This window comes from Odontesthes bonariensis, chromosome 20 (genome assembly GCF_027942865.1).
Source record: "Odontesthes bonariensis isolate fOdoBon6 chromosome 20, fOdoBon6.hap1, whole genome shotgun sequence".
Taxonomy (NCBI): Eukaryota; Metazoa; Chordata; class Actinopteri; order Atheriniformes; family Atherinopsidae; genus Odontesthes; species Odontesthes bonariensis.
Window position 1 is genome coordinate 13169608 of NC_134525.1, and position 17590 is coordinate 13187197.

At 44.4% G+C, this 17590-nt stretch overlaps 1 protein-coding gene across 1 annotated transcript; it reads left to right on the forward strand.

Annotated features, from left to right (window-relative positions):
• Window positions 1-3058: 3058 nt before the first annotated feature.
• Window positions 3059-16798, forward strand: LOC142370376 (uncharacterized). The gene is made up of 5 exons (XM_075452920.1): window positions 3059-3304; window positions 8632-8747; window positions 8823-9000; window positions 10084-10129; window positions 10876-16798. The coding sequence occupies exons 1-5, from the start codon at window positions 3201-3203 to the stop codon at window positions 15988-15990; spliced, it is 5559 nt and encodes a 1852-aa protein (XP_075309035.1). The 5' UTR covers window positions 3059-3200; the 3' UTR covers window positions 15991-16798.
• Window positions 16799-17590: the final 792 nt, after the last annotated feature.

The window sequence follows — 17590 nt, forward strand, 5'->3', positions numbered from 1 at the left end:
AGTATGACAAACAATGATACAAGAAAAAGATAAGGAAGTAAAGGTAAAATGCACAATAGCATAAAACCACTATTGCACATTGTTCTATTGCACTGTTCACAATCTGTGAATCAAACAAAAAAGTTTTGAGCAATTGGTCTTGAAAGCAGAAAGAGTCTCTGCACATCATACACAGACAGGGAGCTGGCAGCACATAACAGAGTCTTAACAACTAAATGCTCGGCTTCTCATATCAGCCCTGGTAGATCTGTGAACAACCAGCAGGCCTGCAAGAGCTCCAAGGCCAGATGGGGCTTGACCAGCGAGAGCTTTGTACCTGATAAGGAGGATTTTGCAGGGGAAAGATAGTCTCTCTTGAAGTTGATTTGTACTCTGACCTGCACATTTGGAACCAGCTGAAGGATTTTCAGGTATTGTTTGGGCACTAAAATGGAACTGAACTCGTCCAGCCGAGACGTGACGAAACACTGTGGGACAGAAGGCTCAAAATTCTGTCAACGTTACATAGATGGACAGAAGTCGCTGTGGAGACCTGTTTGATGTGTGAATTAAAAGCCAAATCCTAGTTAGTCAAAGGTTCCTGATAGTGGCTCTCGAGGCCATGTCAAAGTCATTTCCAGACACACACCAAGGACCCTTTGGATGGCTTGTTATACACTATCCCTTGATCCCCCAAATGAGAGGAGTCCCTTTCCTCTGCAAAATAGAGCGGTAGGGCCAAGTGGAGGACTTAGACTCAGATTGGACCTAAATTAGGCCCTCCGTTAATGTCTAAAACCATGGCATCAGACAGTGAACTGCGGGACATGAGACACATTTCTTTTCTCTAATAGACAGAACTTCATCTGAGAAGAAGTTCATAACGTCAATCTGTTGAGTGCTGAGGGAATAGATGTGTCTGCATCACCGTATGTCTCCGTCAACACAACCACAGTGATGAAAGGTAGATTAAGCTTGCTTTGGTTTTCCTGCATTAACAGCACATAATATGCAGTCACCAGCCTGCACAGGGCTATTTTATACAGTCAATTTTAGGACTTTGCAGGATGAGTAGCTTTCAAGGTTATAGGTGAGGTTTTCATTGCTTTTTGCTTTCATATTTGATAAAATGTTTGACATAAATGGAACATCTGAATGGTCAATAATTGCCACTCCATCCCTTCTGCCAGAACTACGAGCATTTTGAAGTGTGATATGAATAGGGTCTGCTCTTTCAAGGTGACTTCCTCATCTTGATGAAAGCGTCGGTTTGACAGAATAATCTATTTTATAGTCAGTAAGCTTGTTTTAACCCTTGTATGGCATTCGGGTCAAATTGACCCGTTTCAAATTTTGAAAAGAAGAAAAATGGTACAAGTAAACATTTTTTCTACTTGAGCCTCAGTGGCCTTAGCTTATTTTCTGTAATAAACATGTACAAACCCAAAAAGTTTTTTAGCACACATGCTACCAAACCCCACACATTTGCATCCTTCATATGGTCTTCGGGTCATTTTGACCCGCAAACACAGAGACACACAGAAACATGCCCACACAGACACACACAGACACTCACAATGTTGCATTATTATCATCAAAGCACACAGAAGCTGTTTGTTCTCACTTTTTTTTTTGATGTTGTTGGAAAAATGTATATATATTTTCATTTTGAGTAAACAACATTTTATAGACAGACATGTAGTGTGTGAACTCTTCTTAGTGTGATACAAAGTAATTAAAGGGAACTGTGAGAAACAGGGTGCTCTGGTCTTCCCATGTAGGAGAATGTGCAGCCACTCAACACGTGAGGAACTAGATGTCCCAGTGAAACATTTGTTGCATCTTGCTCACAAGATTGTTTTACGTATGCTGATTGTAACTAAGCTGTGTAATAAAAAGAACTACACGGGGAAAGTCGGACAGAGTCGTTTGAGCACGGGTGAAGGAGTAAGTTCTGTCACTCCATCCGGCTCCCCTTGCAAGTAAAACTACAATCTAGTGTACTGAGTGTTTTTCTACCGGTACTTAAAATCTTTACACAGAATCTCACTTTGCATTTTCCATTTTTAATAAAGTGTCCACGAAGAGGTTCAAATCAAATCAAATCAAATTTATTTATATAGCACATTTCATGAACAAAACAATTCAAAGTGCTTTACATAAAATAAAAGCATTGCAGCAGGGAGTGGAAGAAGCATTAAAAATACATAAAAGAATATAAAGAGAAACAAATAAGCTGTCCCAGTCCTTCCAGTTCTCGCTCACCGGCAGCCATTGTGGTCAGTTACTTTTCCACTAACAAGGTTTCCTGCACTCCACTGAAAAAAAAAAAAAAAATAGCATAATGTGTCAGAACAGGAAGAGGGTGCTGTTCTCCCTGTACAAAGAGAGCCAAAAGCAGTCGGGTTTTGGCAGGTGGTGGAGGGTGAGGAAGGGATGGATGAAAGCACGCATGGCATTTTTAAAATGAAAATAGTCACGGATATCAATATCGTTCAACCGTTTCTCAAAAATCAAGTCTGCAAATGTCATTAAACGTGCCAACAAAAACATGCTTCTCCTTCCCATAAGAAAAAAGAGGTGTGGGCCAAGTAATATATGTTGCTTTTGATCAATCCCCTCGTGTTTTCCGAAACAGGAGCCTGAATATGCTTACAAAATAGTTTGTTTGCGAAGTTACTTTGTAGGTATCTAAATGGGAAATTGTTCTCAAAGTGGCTGATCAGAAGGGCAAAAATAATCATCAGAACAAACAAAAAAAAAGCCCCAATATATGGAAGTTAAAATAGTTTGTGTGCTAAGTTACTTTGTAGGTATCTAAATGGGAAATTGTTCTCAAAGTGGCTGATCAGAAGGGCAAAAATAATCATCAGCACAAACAAAAAAAGGCCCAATACTTGAAGCCAAGCCACGTTGTGTAACCGCAGAGGTGGGTTCTTGAAGGAAAGGGTCAAGGAGCTGATGTTTTAAAGAAAGGGGACGCAGCCAGCTGTAATTACAGGTCGCCTCAGTGCCAAGTTGTGTCCGGGAGTCCCTCAGTTCCGCTCACCTGGCTGTCACAAGAGCTGTTGAACTTTAACCAAACACGACTTTGAAATTCGCAGACACGTGGCCCGTTGTTATAGTGACACTTTGCGGTGAATTCCACGGAAAAAAAAAGTTTAAGATGCTCCACACTCCCAGCCTAAATACTTAGGGCTTACTAAACCGGTTAAAATAGGATGTCAACAAGTGACGCAGCAGAGCCGGAGCTCAGTGTTGTAGGAGGGCACACAGCGACGCCTCTCTGCGGGGCAACACGACTAACACGGACTGCAACTGTAAGGTAGGTGAAACACACTTTAAAGTTCACTTTACCTACCCGTTTTTCATAGGTATGTCATGGTTGTGCTTTTTACCGACCTGTTACATGGTCATACGCACTCTCCGTGTCCGTGTACGCCTTTTAATGGCGTTGCTCTTATGGGGGGGTGAAGAACCCCTCACGCCAAACTGCGTTTAAATATGCTGACTTTTAAACGCTTTGACGCTTGTCTGGAAATATACAAGCGTCAAATACAAACTAAAACTTTTATGGATTCGTTCGTTCATTTAGGTTATTTCCGCGTTCAAATATTGCAGTCATTACACAGTTCATGTGTTGTTCACTGCTGGATAAATCCCACCATATTGTAGGATTTCTTTGACAGCGCGTCATGGCGGGAACAACTTTTAAAGATGAGCGTAGATTTTTATTTTACTAATATCTGTGTTATAATCTGTTAGTTTTTGTTTTTATGATTGTTGGTGTCCCAGGCTATCGAAGCCGAAACTCTGTCCATTAAACTCTTGTTTAACACATACAAAGTGACGTATCTGGGCTTTACTGAACCGCCGACGGGTTTTTTTTTTCTTAATTACACGCTTTTGACGATATGCATCCATGAAACGTAGATGTGAGTCTGTGTTAATGAGCGCTTTGTCTTGCATTTTTCTAGAAAACGTGAACCAGCTTCGTTGGGTCTATGCACACTACAGTACAGCGTTGCAGCAGGCGAGCTGATACATGCACACTCTGGTCTTCAGTTCAGCCGTGTACACAAAGCTAGTGTCTGTGCATGTCGGAGCGCTAACTCTGTTAATTCTTTACACATCCTCCTGCTAATTCCCTCTAAACCAATGCACTTGTATACCTATCAATGAGTTTGAAGACAAAAATCTATTTTAGACATCTGACAGGCAGTGAAGGTGTGGCAGCAAAGGAGACAAGTCTCACTTTGTCACAGCCACCTTTTTGTTAACACTTACACTGAGGTCGCAAAAGCCATTAAGTACTCTTTGGCAGTGACTTAAAAAAGAATTTATGGTCTAAATGTTTTTTTTTTCTTTCTGGAGTGGGAACATTAGACGTGTTAGTCAGTGCTGAGCACACACCCACACTCCAGCTCAGGCTGAATCCTTGTGGTTATGTAAGTGCTAGCTGGCAGATTGGGCACACACCCACAGAGAGGCTGACCTCAAGTGAAAAAAAAAAAGAACACACCAACCATGTATTAGCCGCATCACTCGCAGGCCTCTCGTAAACAACAATTATTCATCAGCTCACCCCATCAAAGCAAATGGAGCTGCAGATCACAGTCATGATAACTTGCTTTCCATGTTTCAGCCATCAGCAGCAGAGTAAATGTCACTATTCCCTGTCCCCCCATTGTCAAGATAAAATTAAATACTCGATGACTTGTGCTGTTCCTGCACCTAAACACATTTGGATGAATAACGATAATGGCTGCAAATTGTTGGTTTTGCTACTGTAGACTTAAACATATTATTCTATTCAGATATTACAAACCATTGAAGGTCAAAACTCTTTAAAACATATCGTAAAGGTCAAAGAAGAAAAACAGTCAATCTTTAAATGATGTAGACTTATTGAATCAGTGACATCCGACCAGAAATCTTTTGGGGTTTTTTAAGGTTTCTTCTGCTGTTTTAAAGATTCATGAAAGAGTACATTAAATATTCACAGTGTAAGTCGTAGATGCCGGACAGAATCAGTGCGTTTGAGCGTTTTTTCCACTCTTTGACCAGCTGTTCCTGGGGGACATCTTCAGGTTTTGTACCATTGAACTTAAAATTTCAGTGCTCGGGTTGTTTTTCTCTTTCTTTTTTTTTTTTTCCTGAAGACCAAACAAGCAATCCGTGCACTCTCAACATACTCAAAGCTTCAGAAACCACAAAATTTTTTACTGAGAGCTACCACACATCGACCTCCCCGACTGCTGTCGGCTCTTTATTTTCCATTCATATACGAACGTACTGTACATATTCTGCCTTTTCTAATAATCTCTGAGAGATTATCCTGCCTGTCGGTATAGACAAATTCACTGCACAGACTTTGTCTTCAAGTTAAACGAACAGTGATTTGTAACGGATGATTCTTTGAGTGGTTTTTTTGTAACTATCTTTGGAATGCTTTCATTTCCACCTGAGGCTTCATCTGTGAGGCGGAGATGATAGCGTTAAGTTCTCTGAACGATTCAACACAGATTGGTGTTGTGATGTTGCGTATTTTCCCGTTAGCTGTGATACACGGCCAAGAAATAAGTGTCTGAGCAATATAAATATGTTGCATTTGTTTGATTGTAGGCATTATGAGTCTCTTCTGATTTACACGCTGCTCAGAGCAGAAGGAGAAACCCATTAAAGTCCAATCTGATGTTTTATTCGTGTTCCGTCTCGCTCACACCTACTCCTTCCTCCGTCTTTATTGCGGTGAAAGTGTGTGGTTGTTGGTCTTGTGATGCGGTGCTGTAAAGCGAAACGGTGTGTTGCCATGTTGAAAACCAAACCGCGGTACCCGCCCAGGATTGTGCATAACAAAGGTCAGTGAACTTCAGAAAGAGTCAGAATCACAAGCTTCTCTGTTGCTTTAATTGGCTGCCAGTTTACATATGTGAATGAGAGCAGCTTTAATGGAAGTTCGGCTGTTTTAATATCCATTTATATTCGACCGTTTTTAAAATAAAAAAAAAGATGCATGCTTTCCCTTGCAGTTCTTTTTGTTGTTGTTATCGGCTTCTTCCTGTTCTTCTTCCATTTACTAAATGGTAATTGTGAAACTTGGACAGAACACACTGGCCCGTTTGCATCCAGCTGAACTAAGAGAGCTTTGATTTTTGTATCGTTTTGCTTTCAAAAGGCTCACTTTCGTTCTGACTAACTCCATCATTTGGTTTAGGTGTCACCTAAACTAATGCAATGTTAGTTTGTCCACATAAGAGCTCCCTGTGGTCCACCATCACAGGCCAGGCAAACCCCTCACATAACACGGATCCCTTGTGCTTTACAAGCAGCAATGTTACAGTGATACAGAGATGAAGGTGTGTTATTCTTGGCACAGTTGGAGAACATGATGATCCCCTGCCTTCCTTCCTCTCTGCTTCTTTAGTCTTGTCATGGCAAGCTCTGATCGAGAAAACACTTTAATGAGGGCAATGAGCTGCCCCCGAAGGCAAGGCGTGATGCCGTCTGTGATGTTGAAAAAGAGCAAGAATAGACTAATCAAAACGGGTCATGCGCTCCAAACCAGCGCATTTCCACTCACTTTAAAACTCCTGCTTGACTAGGGGAAAAAGAAAGGAGAAAGTGACTCTGAAACAACCTGTTATAAGTAATGTCTTGTCTTTTCTTGTGTGGTGTTCACTGAACAAAGGTTGTGGCGAAAGTGATGTGCTCATCTTTGTCCAGCTGTCATCGTGCAGTGATGAGAGTTTGGCACAGCAGCGTGGGTTCAGCGCTGAGTCGCTGCAGAAAATGTGAATATGCATGTTTCTGTGACTGTGCGAGTGGGTGTGTTCGCTCTGTGCTCTGCTCGTAAGAGAAAGTGTTGACTTGTTACATAAGCCCCGCTTATCGGAGAAGCCCCGTCGGAGTGATAAGATGAGAGAAGAATGGCCGTTTGTTTTCTCTCCGGGCTTTGCTTTCTCCCTGCTTTACATGCTGTGGAGATTACACGACAGCAGACTGAGATAACGTCAAAGACGTCATGTCATGAGTGTAAACGATTCACTGACGACGAGCGCAAAAGCGTTTATTTAAGATTAATTTGTTAGCAAATTGTTCTGGCTTTTTCACAGTTTTGTAACGCACCGTTCCAAGTTTTGGGTGGGCACAGATCTCTGCGGTGGTAGCAGTTTTTCCAGGCTGATGTAGAGTTTTGGTCTGAAATCCAACTGAATAGGAATCGAAGGGTATCCCCCTTTTTTTTTTACACCGGATTAAAGGTGCTTATGAACTGAATCGCCCCAGATGACAGGAAAAAAAACTGCAGCAGTGCACAACATGATGTGTGGAGGAAATGTTTAAGAAGAAAAAAAACAAAACAAACCTTGATCAACTGCCAGATCTGTTTGGTTTAATGTAAAATATACACAGTTTTCCACAAGGATACGGAGTAGCAGCCAGCAGGGAGAAAGATTTTGGCTTCCTATTGTAACGCAACTGTTCCATCGCAATCAACTGACCACCATTTAAACATGATCACAAATATCCTTCATAGTTAACTTAGTGAAACTTTGGTTAGTCTACTTCATTGGTTGATGGCAGAAAACAAACAGAAAAAGCTTCCAGGATATTGTAAACGGTAAAAAAAAAAAAACACACAGTGTGGCTCAGCCGGGGCTACTTCAGAAGGCAGGAAATCTTACTGTTTTTTTCCAACATGACCTGTCTTATGAGAAGTTCCCGTCAGTACAGCCAGCTAAATTCTTAGTGTGTTTTGTTATTATGTTATCAGTGTTTTTCAAACACTAAAGACAGCTTGACTTCCAGAAACCAGACGCTCAGTCGAGACCACACACACACACACACACACACACACACACTTGGCTTTCATATAAACTCAGGATGTGTTGGAATGACTGGCACGTCGCTCACATTGTTTTAAGCCGAGGCGAGTGGCCCTGACTGTACACATAGGGAGTAATCGCATCTATTAAATCATAAAGTAGCAGTTTTGATCCAGTTTCCTTCAGCCAGTCATGCAGTTTGGGTCCATGTCAACTGGCTTATGCCTCTTAAACTGGACTTTTATAGGTTATAAATGCCTATAATCGTTCTCAGCTGACCTGAGATATGAGCAGTTGTGATAGTGTGATCATTGCGTTACTTTATCTGTCAGGAAGTTCACACAAAAAACGAAACACCCATGAAATTGGGTGGAACGCCGGTGAATTTAAACACAGATTGAACTTTGGCTCAGACTAATATTTCCTTGTACAGTTGGAAAGTAGAGCGCCGGCCTTGGCAGAGACTGCTAGTTGATGTCCTGTGTGCGAGTGACTTTGGCCTAAATCTTACACAGCAGCAGCAGCAGTTTTCCATGTGTGTGTTAACTGAGTGAAATTGGGTCACGGCTCAGAAATGCTACCATGACCAGCAGTCACCTCTGTTCTGCAGATAAAATCAACCACTGTGTGAGATTTAACTTGGAATGCTCCCCATCCTCAGTGAGTGTGACAGTTATTTTCAGTGATGCAGAAAAACTAGTTTGTTACCGCTGCAAACCCTCTGCTCTCAGGAGCCACACTTCTCAGATGACAATACACAGGGTTATCTGTCTGGGACCAGGGATTAAAAGCTTGCTTCTTTTTTGTTTGTTTTGTTTTTCGTTAGGGAACTAATCCAGAAATTCCAGGAATCTGGAAGTTTCAGACGTGAAAATCATCGCGGGGATACAGCTCACACTGAGCGGCGTTTGTCAGCCAACGGGCCGGACGACACACGCAAAGGTAAAGCTCACGTCACGACTCTGTTCGGTTTAAATCTGAGCCGGAAATGATTTTTGTATTCTGGATCTGTTGCAGCACGAATTTTAAGCTCAGATGGACTCAGAAAGGACGAGGCTGCTCGTTGTGCTCACTCAGATGTCCACACCCAGAGCTCTGCCGGACCCAGTTTCACCTCCTGCCTCCTTTTGAGACTCTCCAAACCAGAGCTAAGACTCAAGAGGAATTTAGAGCCCTGCTCAGTTCAGCGCCACAGGTACTTTGTCTTCCAACATTTAGTCGAACAGTAACTGAACCGCTGATCGTGGCCCGTGGCACAGTATCTGGAACAGTCTTCAGAAACTAGGACCTGAGAGAAGCTGTGGGAGTTTGTGTCTTGCATAAATTAATCGGTTCCTCGTTATGATAAATATTTAACCTCACACTCCGGAATCCGGTGTCAGGAAGCCTGACATTCTCACAGTTAATGTGTCACATAGTTTCACAAATCATCCACCTGTGGCTCGCTTCTCCGCACAGATTCCTCTTTCAGTCAGCAATGCAAGAGAATTCCAAGTCATCTTATGTTGGGCTTGGTCTTTGATTCTTTAGATATTATCTGAACTGGACTAATCAGCACATTTGTCCCTCGGCATGTTTGCATGCCGCTGTGCGATATCCCCCAGATTATAATAAGCTTGTAAACGAAGGTCACTGATCAAACAGGCTTTATCGGTTCGATGAAGGATCCACCCTTTGAGTGCCTGCTGTCCTCCTTCGCTCACAGGAGGCCAGCATGACCTTACATAGACATCTTGAACCGATCTTGAATGGGTACAGCATGCGCATGTGCGACCCATGTGCCGTGCCTGATATAAAACGCTCTGGAAGTGTTTGCATGAGCACCCACGAGGTGTGACTTTTAAAGCCCATGTGACGCTGAGAAAGCTGTATAGCAAAAGGAGGACCGGAGAGGAATGCCGGCGATCCCGTCCGTCGGCATTGGTGTGCAAAATGCTCGACACATAATCCCTCAAATGTTTCACACAAAAACGTTACAGTGGAACGTGGGAACGCTGAGTGTCTGAGAGCAGAAATGACTCTGAAAGTTGTAATTTAGGCGTTCCTGCTCATGCACTGCTTTGGTTATTCGGTTCTTGTTATTTCACCGATAAGTTTCTTGTACCTCATCGTTTATTATACACATCAAGTAGTTTCCATTCAGCAGTAACAACACAAAGGGAGAAATCTTCACCCATCTCAACAGATCATCACACCAGATGTGACCCATGTAAGACCTATAGCAACCTACAGTGTTCAAAGACTGATTTGCTGTCTTCTCTCTGTCCTCTGTTACCAGTTTGACTGAACCACTGCTGGTTCGGACCCAGGACGGCACCTCCCAGGTAAAGATCAGCAGGGCAGATCATGATATGTCTTAACAAAGTGAGGCCCTGGTTTGAAATGTAAAATCAGAAAAAAGAAATGAACATCACATCATCCCAAAATGTTCCCGGGCACATCAAACATGGAGGCAACGAGTTTAAAGCTTTTACCTTCTCGGCTCTTTGACAGGCGCCTGACAGAGGAGATCGTTTTACGTGACACTTGAAAAACATCAGAGATTGATGATTATTTCAGCAGTTAGCGGAGAAAGGGTGTGTGTGTTTTTCTGCGTGTGTCCTTGGAAGTGTCTCTTGTCTTTCAAGATAACCTGTTTGTCAGGGCCCAAGCTTGGGTTATTTAGCTTAACTATTTAATAGTTACACCATGGGAACAGACGGTTTAGAAAAGCTCTTGCACCTGCCGATGCAATTGGACGACTTCCCTTCCTGCTGCTCACCTGCTGGAAGAGCCAGAAAGGTTTTCACATTACTTTACCCACAATTTGCATCGGTGCGATGTGATAAGTGCAGGTTTACATATGAAAACAAGTCGGTTTTATTGATACAGCTGGACGCCTCTGATGTGCAGCCAGTTGGCAGATATCTAGCGTGGGGTATTGTGTGGTCACATGGCTCGTCTCGTAGCGAAATGTGAATATGGAGAAAATAATCAGGTGTTTAGCAAATTGTAAAAGTTTACAACATATGAGCAGAGGTGGTAAATATCCGGAGTTATCTTTAATTCTATGTTCTACTTATCTTAACAGGTTAATGGACGAGCGCCATCACCAGGAACCTGCAGCGTGACTTCGTTATCAGAGACGCATTTATTTCCAGCCCAGAGGGAAGAAGAGGTCATCACAGTTGTCAACCATGAACGGGAGATTACCAAAGACTCTCGAGTTCTTTCAAATGGTGACTTGGGACCGCGTGAGCATGAAGCCTTACACTTACCGCCACTTGGGTCACAACAAAGGAGTTTCCCTGGATCTTTAACTGGAACTGAGAACAATAAACATATTAAAGACGATACAAAGCTTGAGTCTGACCCCTCTGTGGACATGTTGTCTTCTACCGTGGCGACAGTTCTTGCCCCTCACTGGAGTGGCCGACTGCGACGAAGTAAACGATTTGATGGAACTAGCTATCCAGAAACTCAGGGGAATTTGCGAGACGTTGGGAATGCAAACCGTGACCGTGATTTTCAGCCGGCTCAGAACCAGCATAGGGGGGCGAGTGTGTTGACAGATGGGTCACGCTACCCAAAGACAGTCTCATCTCTTAGCTCCAGGAGAAATACAGTGGGCTGGTCAGCTAAGAGCGATCCCTCGAGCTTGGACTTTGAATCAAAAAGGGAACTGACTCAGACTGTCTCTTTGGATGCAGGGGCGATCAGCCCTTCAGCCACCCATCCATCCTCTGGGTCTCTCCTCTTCCTTGATCGAAATGAAGAAAGGAGGAATCCTCAAACTGGCCACCAAGGAGCTATAAGCTCAAACCCAGCAAGCAGCAGTCTACTTCTGTCTTATAGAAGATTCAACTCGAATGGCAGAAACTCTGATTCCACCTCCAACATGCACGAGGTAAACCCTTCACCTCTGAGCAGCTCTTCAAACAGTCAAAATGGAAAAAACTTTGCAACACAACTCTCTCCAACCCTTCTAAATAATAATGTGCAAGAGAGGCAGAAGCCCCTCCTCTCCCCGACATCTCTTTCTTACAGGACAACTGAACCTGGACCCGTCCTCTCCCCGACATATTCCAGTCACAGGGAGAGGAACATTTCAGACACACTCTTCTTTTCGACCTCTCCAACAAACAGAGAGGCAGAAAGCAATCTCTTTACCCAACAACCCCAGGCAATGAATAGAGTTCAGACCAGTCTTAGATCTTCCAAACAGACACTTCAGAGTAAAGGACCACCCGATAGGCAACAGAACCGTGGTGGTTCGGAGAGACCAATCTCAGAGACCTTCACCTCCTTGCCCAGACATTCCCCTTACAATCACTCTAACCTCCTAAAAACTCATTCTCTTCCCAGACGAACCACCCTGACTTCCACTTCCTGGTGGAAACAGGTTTCCCCTGAAGCCAGCTCTCCTCTTACTTTCAATGACACGACCGACATCCAAGACAAGCCAAAAACAGCCGTAGTTCCACCCTTTAACCACAATAGTGACATGGCCCCTCTCAGTCTAACTGCCAACAAAAGACCGGTTAGTCAAATTCCCAGGAACAGAGACAACCATAACACAACTGAGCCTGTTTGGAAAGGTAACATGAACCTTGCTTTGAATACACAGTCGCCTGAATCAGAGAGGCTTTACAAGCAGCACTATGGCTCAAATTTAAACAACAAAGAGCCACAGAAGCCCCACAGCATGTCAGACGGTTTGTCTAGATCTAAAATTAGCAGAGCTACAACACAAATAACACTGACACACACCAAGGATCCCAGCAAACTCAATGTAAATAATACTGCATTTACAGCTAATGTAAAAGAATTCCCACCCAATTCTTTAAATCCCAGGAGCTCAAATCCCCCCCGAGACAGCAGCAGCAAATTAAAAAGTATGGATTGTCCTCCTAGAACCAGCACAACCCCCGCATCTCACAACATGGACTCACAAAAGTTTACCAAACCCTCGCTTTCTCTTGATTTCACCCCCCCTCTCAGCAGCCATGCTCCTACTTCCCAAACTGCCTCCGGCCTCCCCCCATCCCCGAATGCTTTTCCCTTCCATTCTCATCCAGTTTCCTCTCAGACCAGAACTTATGCTTCGTCATCGCTGATACCAAAATTCACCAACAAGGCCAATGTCACACCTCTTGGCTTTGAAAGAAGCTATCCCTGTATTCCCAAACCTTTTCAACCACAAACTGTGCCCGGCATTATTCCCACAGTGAACTCTTTCTCCAAAGCAAACTGCAGCCCCGTGTCCACCGGCTCCACCACATCTTCCTCTTTCGCTGCCCCCAGCCTATCCCTCCTTTGTGTACCTGCCACTCCTGCCTGTACATCTCCCACTTCTCTCACTGCCTCCTCTCTCCTCACTCCCCCTGCAACTCCAGTCATTACTAGCCCCAACTCAGAAACTTCCAGTCCCAAGGGAGGAAGCATATTTTCCAACAGCCCAGACAGAGAGCCAAAGAAACCGCTCCAGGGGTTAGAAGGAAAGAAAGTGAGGCGAGTAACATGGGGGGATTCGGTGGATGTGCAATACTCAGAGCCTGTCTCTGTGGAGAAGCCAGATCCACCTCAGGTTCGAGCAAACCCTGTATCGCCTTCAAAGCGTCCCCAAAGTTTTCCCTCCATCTTTTCCTTTCTACGCTCAGGTAGCCCGGGAAGAGGTCCGTCCCCCGTTGGCCCCCCTAACCCCAAAAATACCAGCATACAGGTGGGAAAAGGAGGGAAGTATCGCTCCCTGTCTTCTGACTCTGCTGACTTAGCAGCCAGAGCGCATGAGAAAAACAAGCAAAGATCTGGCGACTCTGTGGTCTGTGACCAGGGGAGACCGGATCCGAGAACACCCAGGCAGGAACGGACGCTGTCAGAGGAGTCTGGCATGGTTCAGTGTCGTTCTTCTGCCTCTCTCTCCCTCCCTCCCGACTTCTCAAGTGGTTATAAGCTTCGTTACAGTTCCCCGCCTTACTCTGCTCTCATGTCGAACAGGCAGGGACAGGGAGAGTCAAAGACGACGCCACACAGATTGCCTCTCTTTTCACAACCCTCTCAGTCAAATTACACCCCACAACTTTCCACAAATAAGGACTCATTTGCAGCCATGACATTCCCCACATCCACACCATCTTTGTCACCTGTCAGGCCAGCCTTGCCCTTCCAAAAGACACCTGCTACCCAGAGAAGCCCTGATAGTGGGCTTTCAGACACCAGGGATCCGAACAATAATGACCAAGATCGTCCAAATAGCCAGATAGAACTTCTCGACAACAGAGTTCATATCCGCTCACACTCTCTGCCGGGGGATAAGGCACACAGCTTCTCCTCAACATATGTAACTGAGACGCTGGTTTACAGCATTAAACCCAAATTAGACACATCTTCATCTGCCCCAAGGGGCTCCACACCCAAAAATTTGAAACACAACGCAAACACAGCGGTTTCTTTGGAGACCAAATTAAGTCAACAGTCACACACGGTGCAGCGTGGAGAAGCAGGCAGCCAACCATGCAGTCACTCAGATCAGAGCTCTAATGGTAGCAGGTCAAGAGAGAGTCAGTCCCGGGATCATGAAAGCAGCAACAGAGGCATGAAGGAGAGCAAAAGCAGATTTTATTCAGTTGAAGTCAACAATGAACAAAGCCCAAAGAGAAGCCGGTTTGCTCTGAAGAAAAGTGACAGCGCACCAAACTCTGTTTTATCAAGGACAGACTCAGATAGAGTCAGCAAGAGTTATACAAAAATGGACCAGGTTTTTAACAAACTCAGGCGAAAATTCAGCTCCAGACAGTCTGATGATGATCTGACATTTCCCTGGAAATGGAGGCGAGCCTCCCAGACGCCTTCTCTCAGTGGATGCAGTGATGTCAGCAGTGTCAGCGATAACAGTGCTGACAGTACCAAAACTCTGGAGGACCGAGCGCAGGGCACAGGAATGGCACTGAGCGACAAAACGGTGGAAACCGATTGGACACACAATAGATACACCGTCACACCACCCCCAGCTGTTGGAGACACAACGGCAGGATATCAGCTGTCTGTTTGGTCGGAAAAGTCAGCCAAAGAAGTTGCCCGAGACGAGCAAAAGGGTGCAGACAGCATGGCTGACAGTAAAGTTCATCTGTCAGCGCACAACCCAGCAAAGGGCCAGTTTGAATCGTATGAAAACAGTGAGACAGACTTTAAAGCAACAAACCAGCTCTTTGCTTGTAGAGACCCTAGTACCAGTCCCATTGGCACTTATCCTGCTCAGTGCAGGAAGTCTACACCCAGCCCAAGGAGTCCCTTCTCCCCCTTTTCCTCTCTTTCTCCTCACTCCCCGTGTTCTTCTGCTGATGTGACAGACGACAGCGTCTTCTACAGCCCAAAGCTGCAGCGCCGCAGGGAGTCCTCCTCTCCATGTGAGCCAAAAGAAGGATTCAGTTTAGGGAGCTCAAGAAGAAGCCGGGCCTCCATAGGTCCTCCAAGCGCGGGCCCGGTACAGGACAAGGAACACCTGGCTTCCTCGTATGCAGACTTAAAGTATGGCATTGAGCCTGGAAGATCCTTTTCTGTTAGCTCAGTGCTCTCCAGTCGGCCCTCAGGCCCTGGACGGATCTCCACTGGATCCAGGTTCATGAGTGTGGGTGACCTCTCTCAGTCTGCTTTGTCTTGTGGGAGTAATGGCAGAGACTGGGATCAGGGCTCCGTCACACCTGACTGGACCAGAGAATTTGGTCACCAGGTAACTAATGACGGTAGAAGGTCATACTTGGCTGATGATCCAGGTAAAATGAGATCCAGATCTCTCCCTCGCTCCCTGACGCGGTGCTTAGCAAACTGGAGCTCAGGAGTTCCTCCTTCCCAACCTGTGGCTGCCAGCGCCTCAAAGCCTGCTCGCCTTCGCAGTCCTAACATGAACACTTGTCACTTTGCATGGGATACAGAGGGCCCCCCGACCCCTCCTCCAACACCTCCCCTGTCACCAGCATCCAGGCGCATGTCTAAACCTCGCAGCCTCTCCTCTCCTACCTTTCCCGGCTCATCAGGAGCACTGCAGCAGGTGGACGCCCAATCCTCCAGAGGGCGTTTGCCCTCCAGGGATTATGTATCAAGCCTCAGCGCATTTGACGAATCCTCAGACAGCAGCTCTGACACGACGACAGATGATGAATATTACTTAGAGGCAGATGAGGATGGTGACAAGGAGACAGAACTGTGAACCACAGAGCATAATTTTTAAGACATGAGACAGAAAATATAAGATCATATTTTGCAATGATCTCTGTTTTGTTTTTCGTCTGATTTGTTTCTGAAAAGTTAGAGTTGGCAAGAGCGTGTGATACTGTATGAGACAGCCTGATTAGCAGCATGGTATGAAATTAATTGTATGTGCAGTATACTGTATATGACAGCCGAATAACAAATAGCTATTGTTCACCCTTTATGGTCTGTTCTGCATGGCAGAGGTGTACGGTAAACATAGCTGTGTGTGTGTGTTTGTGGTTGTTTTAAAGAACAAAACGCTCTCTGTGATGTTAGGCTTCTGGCACAGGTCTAGTGTTTAAAAAAACGTAAGTACTGAGGGAATGCAGATAAACGTGTCATCATACACTATTTCATGATCTCTGTTGAAGCTTGAAAGCAATTTAGCTAGAAGTTGTAAGCATAAAGAAAACAAAAAAAAAATGTATTTTCTTAAAAACTTTTTTTTTAACTGGTGTTGCTACTGATACTCTAGATGGGGATGAAACATAATCACAGTATGATTACCTTTTGTCAGCAAACATTAGAAAGAACTCTGTATAGCGGCTGCTCTTATTTGCACAATCTCAAATCCTAATATATCTATTTTATAAATAAATCTGATGTTTCTAACTGGAAAGCCAATGTTTTGGGGTGTTTTTTTTCTTTCTTTTGGATGCACTCTCACTGCCACAGCAATAACTGTCACAATCGAAAGTTTCAAAAGGCGTGAGAAGGTGTAATTAAGGTGTAATTACAAACAAAAGGAGTGAATCCTGACGCCACCTTCCAGTCTGCTTTGAATATCTCTGACCATGTGACTCACATTATCCTGGATGCCGTCCACTTTTTAAATAGTGTGTATGTAGGTGGGGCACTCACATTATTCAGCTGGGTGCTCCCTGTCGTTCTTTTTTTTATTTTTTTTATCCATGGCAACCGATAAACCGCTGTTGTCATGGTTAATAAAAACCTCCTTTGCACGCATTATCAATGCTTTGCGCTCTTGCTGGCTGCGTACTTTGTGTCTTGACACTCTTAAGAGTTTTTCACACCGAGGCAGTACATTCTGCTTCGTATTGTCAACCATGACATCATCTGGGAAAGGCATGGCTGACTCACATCATCTGTCGCTGTCCCTTATTATATGTCTTGCGAAAAGGAGAGTGCACCACTGATGAGGCGGTGAAGCCCTCGCTTACACAGCCCTCTATGTCAATGGTTCAAAGACGTGTCAATGGTGAGAAGTCAGACTGGGCTGATAAAGGGACAGACGTGAAGCTTAGCTGCAACCTATTTAGTGTTATGTAAGATGATAAGAGTCAAACGTGTCAATATTTAATCACTGCAATCGGCTATTTGTTGTATTGGGAGTGGGCTTTTATAGGAGGAACTGCACTTGTACTTTGCACCAGAGCAATCGGAGCTCCCAGCAATGAAAGCGAGTCGCTTTTATTCAAATCGGGGACTTTCAAAAGAAATTTTAAAAAGATGGAAGGAAGCCTCACTGTGCTCTTAGTGTCTTGTTACATAAAAAATGTTAAGCTGCAGGCTCTGCTGTATCAGCCATTTAACAA

Bases quoted from the DNA above. Each gene is read 5' to 3' on its own strand.
- LOC142370376 (XM_075452920.1), top strand. From the start codon at position 3,201: ATGTCAACAAGTGACGCAGCAGAGCCGGAGCTCAGTGTTGTAGGAGGG. The intron at 8,748-8,822 runs GTAAAGCTCACG...GATCTGTTGCAG, and splicing joins GCCGGACGACACACGCAAAG to CACGAATTTTAAGCTCAGAT. The intron at 9,001-10,083 runs GTACTTTGTCTT...CTCTGTTACCAG, and splicing joins TGCTCAGTTCAGCGCCACAG to TTTGACTGAACCACTGCTGG.